At 35.5% G+C, this 8,529-nt stretch overlaps 1 protein-coding gene across 1 annotated transcript in view; it reads left to right on the top strand.

The window, feature by feature from the left end:
* Positions 1–8,529, top strand: part of LOC106870454 (beta-alanine-activating enzyme) — a 116,740-nt gene that overhangs the window by 24,612 nt on the left and 83,599 nt on the right. Inside the window, exon 6 of the mRNA XM_014916555.2 lies at positions 3,563–3,792. Within this exon, the coding sequence (XP_014772041.2) occupies positions 3,563–3,792 (230 nt within the window). The remainder of the gene's footprint in view (positions 1–3,562; positions 3,793–8,529) is intronic.

Raw genomic sequence — 8,529 nt, forward strand, 5'->3', positions numbered from 1 at the left:
TATATATATATATATATGGGAGAATATACAAATAATAACAACAGACGAGGACAGGTGGTGTAAATAACAAAAGTATATATTAGTATGACGCTCGGGAATACGGAAAGTCTTTGACGTTTCGAGCTACGCTCTTCAACAGAAAGAATACGGAGACAAGGAGAAAAACATGGAGAAAAAAAATTGAATAGTGTTCAGTCAACGGTCGTGCATGTGTCCCTCTACCACCACCACTTGACAACTGATGTTGGTGTGTTTACATCCCTGAAACTTAGCAATTCTGCAAAAGTGACCCACAGAATGAGTACCAGGCTTTAAGAAACAAAATGTGGTCAATACATTTGACTAAAAATTCTTAAAGGTGGTGCCCCAGCATGGCCGTATTCTAATGCCTGAAACAAGTTAGAAACCTCTACTCTTTCATAACAATTGCAAAACTCCTCTTGTATTATTCTTATTTTTCTCAAGCAAACCACTGCTCATTTCATTGGACATTAATTTTTCTTTCTTGTAATGAGATATATTAGTAGGAACTTAATTTAAAATACTTTATTTTTAATGTTTTCATTTAATTTTTATGGCAATTTCTTTGTCAAGAGCATTATTTTGTTCCCTCCTGTTAATTGATCCCTACAACAATGGCTTGTACTTCTGAAAACTCTTTCTCTTTTAAACACATTTATTTTCTTCTGAAGACCAGCTCTCATGAACTTTCCAGAACTTTTGAGGTGGGAGATAGTTATTCTTAGATTGGTGGTCTGACCCAAATAAGCAAAAGTGTATATCACTTAAGGTATCAAAAAAAGCCGTGGATATACTATTTCTAAAAATAAGATTTTCAAAATACTCTCTAATTGGGACACACCAACTTTGTCTTGTTCAACAGCACCAAAACACATCTGCTAGATATATGAAGAAAATGCACTATGTTATACCTTCCAATGAGCAACACATAACATTTATACTTAAAAGTATCTGTATGTCTCAGTGGAAATATGTCAACATCTTAGATAAGATACATAGCTCTGATTTCCTCATTGTCCTGTTTCTTCAAGTATTTACTTTGAGCATTTGAGTCTAAGAATATTTCTGACTTCCAAATATAGGTGCTATGAAAACTACTAGCATTCAACACTATTCAGAAATCAGGAATGCATTTTCGGATAAGAATGTGCACGAAATAGACTTTTCTCAAATGCTCAGGAAGATCCTTAAAGATATTAGATAGTTTCTGTAACCTAGGTGACCTAATTAGCAGTGAAGGAGGATGTTCTGAAAGCATAGTTGTTAGAATAAGAATAGGATGGAGAAAGTTCAGAGAATTATGCCCTTTGTTGGTAATGCAAACTCTTTCTCAGAGTAAAAGGCCGATTGTATGATGCCTGTGTATGAATAGCAATGCTACATGGTGGTAAAACCTGAGCCATGAATGCAGAGGACATGTAGTAGTGACCTTTTTCAATACTACACCCCAAACAGTTGACGGGTTTCGCATGAGTTACTTGGTAACTTCACTTGATGCTATGTGAAATGTACCCAGTGTACTCTGTGAGGTGGTTGGCATTAGGAAGGGCATCCAAACATTGGTGCAGTCATTTTGTTTCTCAGCTCCTGTCTCCTATCAAACCATCTAACTCATGCCAGCATGGAAAATGGACATAAAATGATGATGATGACAACAATGACGATGACAATGGTGATGATGCTGATGATGAAGGACTTTCAGATGACTTATTCTTTCAGTATAATTTGATATACAGTTGCTGATCAGTTCTGTTCAATGTTATAGGCATTTGACTTTTCTTTCCTTAACACAACATTGATGATGAAAATCATAGTTTAAGCAGAGTTTTGGCTGTTAGTTTTCAGTTTGCTAATATTTTAACATCTGCTTCTGTACTCTCCACCAAAACATCAAGGAGTGACAATTGGTTTTCTTATTCCAAAATAAACTGGATTAATGTGTATAGTGAGTTCATCTGGTTTATAAAAACTTGATCATCTCTTTGATGTTATTTTATTTTAAAGATATTATGCATCTATCTTAACAAAGCTACAGATTTCATAGTTGTAATTTCTAGATTTATTCAGTCATAATATTTCATTCTCTTCCCTCTTTACCTTTCTAATCTCTCCTACCAACAGCATTATTCTCTTATCTTTCTTTCTATATCATTTGATGTGAGGCTTGTAGTTAAGGTTCTGATCTTGCAGCCTCTGCCAACAGTTTATATTCTGTAACCAGCACTGAACAAAGGGTTATACAACATTATTCTTGATAAAATAACTTAAATCTCCATGTGGCTCAGTCCACCTACTTAAAAGTAGGTACCATGAGTTGGTGCCTATTCATATAAGCAACAGGAATATTATATTAGCAAACATTTCACTTGGTAACCTGCTGGTCTCTTCAGGTGTGTGTTTGTGTGTCCTGTAGCTGGCACTACAACATATCCTTGACAAAGGTAGTTAAACTCAGTTTATTTTGCTGTAAACATCTACTGACATTAGTTGACTGTTGTGGATTGTAGGAATAACTTTATAACTAACCTGTATTTTTCTGCTTTATAATTGTGAGATCTAATAATTCTGTGGGTTGTATTTAACCTTTTAGCATTTAAACCAGCCACATCTGTCTGAAATATTCTACCTGTTTTAATGTTCAAACTGACAAAATTTAGCTTCTCGCGCCTACCCAACAATGCCATTCTAAAAATATCCAATCACAACATGAAAATTCTGGAGCCATGACGTAATGTATGATTAATTCAAAACAGTTTGAATAAATAAAATACATCTGACAGAATAATCTGAATACTCAAGGGTCAAAAAGGAAACTATTTAAAGCCTTCCTTTACATATATTACTGATACCCTTAATCTATTGTCCAGTTCCACTTGGCTCATAGGTGCTTTTAGTTACAGTCCACTCTCTGATAAGTTTTCTGACAAAGTTTTCCCTTCTTCCTACAAATCCTAGAGACTCTGAAATAAGTTATGAGCACCATCTTTTCTTCAATGACTAATCAAAAGCAAACAAAAAATTCATGAAACGTTGGCAAAGATGTAGCTATGTGGTTGAGAAGCTTGCTTACCAACTATGCGGACTTTGGTTCAGTCCCACTGCATGACACCTTGGGCAAGTGTCTTCTACCATAACCCTCAGGTCGACCAAAGCCTTGTGTGTGGATTTGGTTGATGGAAACTGAAAGAAAACCATCATGTGTATGTGTGTGTTGGTGTTTGTCCACCCTACCCCACTTGACAACCAGTGTCGGTTTGTTTATGTTCCCATATGAATAAGTACGAGATTTAAAAAATATTGGGGTTGATTTTGTTCAACTAAACCCTTCAAGGCGATGCCCCAGCATGACCACAGTCCAGTGACTAAAACAAGTAAAATATATAAACTGAAACAAATGTTATCAGTGGTACCACAATATGTTATGCACCATTCTTCAATTATTAATGTTGATTATTGATTATTGATTGAATAATATCATACAAACAAATTGTAATGTACAGTTTCACTTTCTTTTTTTACTTTGTTTTCTTTTAAATATTAGATAACCCCAAGTCTGTTGATGAGTATTGGTCCAGAACTATTAAGAACTTCTATCTTGGATAAATCTTCATGCCTTAGAATTTTAGCTCTTGGTGGTGAAAAATTTCCATCATTGGATCTGATTAAAAAATGTCGTGCTGAAGGCAACATGACAACGTTTTTCAATTTATACGGAATAACAGAAGTATCTTGTTGGTCAACATTTTATCAAGTCACAGATTCTGATTTTGCGTAAATATAACCTGAACTTAATCATCTTTGTTGTTGTCAATATCATTGTTATTGCCATTGTCATCATCATCATCATCATCATCATCATCATCATCATCATCACTACCATTCTTGATCCTTCATAGGAAGTAAGTGTTCTGACTAGTAATAAAGAAATTTCCATTGCAAATTGTATTGCGTTATTGGTATTGCTCAGGTTAGGAAAGATGAGTGTTATGGGATGCTACTAGAAGACTGCGAAATTACTAGTTGGAATGCAGTACATTTTCCTGTAGAAACTGGATGTAGAGATTTTGTTGGAACCAGACTGTGACAGTGGCTGCTGTCAATTCACATCAAGGATATACCAACTTGAAAGAGAACCAGCCATTGGATATGACTGAAAAGGAATGATGAAACCTGGCTGGTGAGACATGTACCTGTCTGATTATATTGTAAGTTAAACCTGCATGATATCACAATTTGAAAAGTGCTAATGATCCAGAAATGGACTTAGGATTGTGTTGTAGTGAAAGTCATTGACACTTCTGTGGGATTGAAAGAATGGACTAGCCAAAGTCTTATGAAGAGTAGCATATTGGTTGAGATGAGAGAAATTGTAGGAATTGTTGAAAGTTTGTATCGTGTTTAGTTGAGTAATTTGAAGTACATCGTGTGAAGATAGTTGTATCTATCCCTGCTTCGTGAAATCTGTATATTCAATGTGTAGAAGGATATAAAAGATTGAATACTAGTCAGGTACAGCCTCACATCAGTGAGGAGTGTGTCCACTGTGCTGTAAAGCCATCAAGAGGAAGGCCCTCAGAATGGTGCACATTCTCACCTTATGTCTCCTTCTGTATTCAGGATGTGGAGTCTTCAACAGGTTGCCCTTGTACAAGCAAACGTTTTCCAAATCCTTATCGTGGGTTTAAAAGTGATTGAGACGTAATGCTGCATAAGCGAGACAATTTAGTAGTTGAATTATATAAGAGACAGAATGAAAATAAATCATTTAGTAGCATAGCTAATTAACACATGCATTGGTTACTGCTGATGACAAATATTATACAAGAATAAGATTTCAGCAAACCAAATCTCTATCTTTGCTTTGTTCTTGATTGTAGCTCTTTTAATTCATTTTCACTTTCGGGAAAGGGACAAACACCAAAACTTCATATCTACCTCTCCTAACTCCAACAGTCTTACCACACTTTCAGGAAAACCCTCCTTTGGTACGTAATGATTGTAACATAGTAAATAAAATTCTGAAACAGATATACCACAATGTTTGATTTCTGTATGCATTCTGGATATTTAAATATTAATTCCTTACAATATTTTAAAAATTTTGTATTAATAACTTTTCAGTTTCTTCTTTCCCAAATAATACTTTCCATTTGAAGTTATTCTTATTACTTCTAGATCATTGTTATCTCATTTAATTTTATCTTTGATTTTACAATTAATTTTCCTTCATTAGATTTTGACTAATTTTTGTTGAACAATAATATTATTCAATTAATCTGAGCTACATATTGCTAATACACATTACATTAATTCTGAAGAGATCTGGAATCAGAATGTTTCTCAACTTAACTAATGACTGTAAAACATTGAACCAGTTATGCCAACATGTATTTTCTGTTATTCTCTGACCTTTCATTCTCTGACACAAGTTCCTCTCCTCAAATGCCCCTGCCCCTCTCAAAATTCCTTGTTTTGCAAGTTATTTGGTGACCCTGCTAGTGCTGGTGGCACATAAAAAGCATTCAGTCCACACTGTAAAGTGGTTGGCATTTGGAAGGGCATCTAACTGTAAAAATCATGTCAAAACTAACCTCGCCTGTGCCAGTGCCATGTAAAAAAGCTCTGATTTCACTCTGCAGAGTGGTTGGTGTTAGGGAGGGCATCCAGTCATAAAACCCCTTCCAAAACAGACACAGTAGCTTAGAGTAATTTTTCTACCTGGCTGGCTCCTGTCAGCTGTCCTACTCATGCATGCATGGAAGATGGACGTTAAATGACGACGACGACAATGGTTCTCATCTTAAATGTCTATGTTATGTTCATACAGAGAGCTTCTTTTATTAACTAAATAAGAAAACTACTTCAACTGCCTGCTATATTCTGTTCATATAATTAGAACTAGCAAACTGGAAGTGAAAGATTTTTTAATCCTAATTCAGCATTTATTTGAGGAGATCAACAACGTAATATTTAGAGAAATATGATATGCAGTTGTAGTCATGTGATTGGTCTATTTAGTCATTGCTGAGTAAGTCTTGTATTTCCTCAGCACCAGTTCCATTTTCTCCATAACTACTGTTGTCAACATCAATATACAGATGGATGAGTCTCTAAATGATTGATCAGTGTGCTAGAAAATATGAACAAATAGATTTATTTCAAATTACACATTGCCATCTTTAAAAAAAAATGTATATGTTTTAGATAGTGCAATCCAAAATACACTAAGAATACAAGACGAGGTGGTCATAGCTGGAAGGCCTTTGATCAATTCGATATTTACTTATTTGTTTATTTATTTTTATTTATTTATTTATTTTGCTAAATTGATTTCTCAAGTGATTTCATAATTTTAGTCTTAATTGTGTCATGCTGACCTAATTTCTCCAAATTAATGAAATTTCATTTATTTTTGTATTTGTCTTCAATGTATTTACAAACTCATTATTATCTCCATCATATTATTACTGCATAGACGAACAGGAAATTAGTGTGTACACACACACACGCGCGCATATGTATACTTATGTATATACGTTCAGGGGTGGCCGACAGTAAATCAAAATTCCATAAATACTATCTGCAATTTTATATCGACTCAAATGGAAAAATGTCTCATTCGAGAAGGACATCAGTTTGAACAATTTTCACGATGTTTCATATTTAGATGCTTTTATTAAATTCATTCAGTTGTTAAACAGAAATAAATCTTGGAATTAAATGGTTTTGATTTACTGTCAGCTGACTTTTGGCCAACCCTGTATATATGTACTACACGTTAGTAATCATAAAAATCATTGCATGTATTGGTATATGTTTTCAACTGTTTATTATATCTTAGTGTCCATGTTCCATGTTGGCACAGGTTGGAAGTTTCTACAGGATCCTATGAGTCAGAAAAATGCAATGAACTCTAATGTGTTGTTTGACATGGTTTCAACAGTTGGATGCACTTCTTAACAAAGTGTATTGGGTGCATTTTTCATGGCATTGGCCCTAGTAAATCACCAAGTAACCCACAAGATGAGAACTATTTTACCTGAGTGCGGTTGACTTATTAAAGGAGGTAGCAAAATACCAGGGGTAGAGAGGTTAAAGTGAGATAGAGAGACAAGAACAGGTGTCTTGTAGAGTATGGTTACCCTAGCAAGCAGTAATGGGAGAAAAGATGGTAGAGATGAAGTGTCAGGGTATACTCTCAAGATACAGGAAGATGAATGAAGAGAGAATAAGGACAAAGAAATGAGGATGGCTGGTAGGGTTTTGAGAGTAGAAAAGAAGAGAGACAGATTAAGTTGAAGCATGAGTCTCAGTTTGGAATGGAATGATAAATGGCAATAGATATGGGGGAGCAGTGGAAGGCAACAGTATAATAAGATCATAGATAGATGAGAAATAGGGAAATAATGTGAAGTAGGTAGAGGAGAGAGAGACAGAGAGAAATGCACAATGGCAGAGATAGGGGTTAGAGTCACATAGGGATGGATATAGTGTGTGAAAAATGAAGGTGGATTGCACTGTTGGTGATAGATACAATGGAGCAGGCAGTAGAAAATAAATTGGTATGAGATGATACTTAGAATGTAGCATGGGTAACAAGGGAAGTGGTTCCAAGGAGAGAGAGAGAAATGGTAGTACAAAAGTGAGGATGGAATATGTGCAGTTTTGCTCTCATATAATGAAACTGAGGAATCAGTGCTGCAGTTAGAAGTGCAATGGAGGGATAGTAGTTATGAAAATGAGTTATAGAAAAGACTTGACATAAATGCAGGGCTGTGGAGTCGGAAACAATTAAGGGGTAGCTGGAGTTGGAATCAGTAAAACTATGCCGACTCCAACATCTTTATTCTTTAATATAAACCAAGTTATAAGATATAGGCCTACTCAAAGTACAAGTGTATGCATATGCTTTATGAGATATGTAGACCACAATCACTTAATTACATAAGGAGGAGTCAGAGTCACAGGTGCCAATAGTAGAGGGGTCGAGTCAAAGGTTTTTGTTTTGACTCCACTGCCCTAATATTTGTTGATGGGTAGACAAGTGTTCTAGAGTCATTTTGCTGAGGTGGATGAGTTTATTTATGTAATCTGTACATTTTGTTGATGTTTAACCCCAGATTAGTCACAATTAAATAATCATTATAAGCAAAGGTATTCCAGTCTTAGGCTTCCTGATATTGATATTCAGTACCCCAGTCAATCCTTCTCAAGTAAATTTAAGGCACATTAGTAATTGGTTTAACAGCTAAATACAATCTGCAGAAATAATTCTTTCATCATCATCATCATCATCGTTTAACGTCCGCTTTCCATGCTAGCATGGGTTGGACGATTTGACTGAGGACTGGTGAAACCGGATGGCAACACCAGGCTCCAGTCTGATTTGGCAGAGTTTCTACAGCTGGATGCCCTTCCTAACGCCAACCACTCAGAGAGTGTAGTGGGTGCTTTTACGTGTCACCCGCACGAAAACGGCCACGCTCGAAATGGTGTCTTTTATGTGCC

This window comes from Octopus bimaculoides, chromosome 16 (genome assembly GCF_001194135.2).
Source record: "Octopus bimaculoides isolate UCB-OBI-ISO-001 chromosome 16, ASM119413v2, whole genome shotgun sequence".
NCBI lineage: Eukaryota > Metazoa > Mollusca > Cephalopoda > Octopoda > Octopodidae > Octopus > Octopus bimaculoides.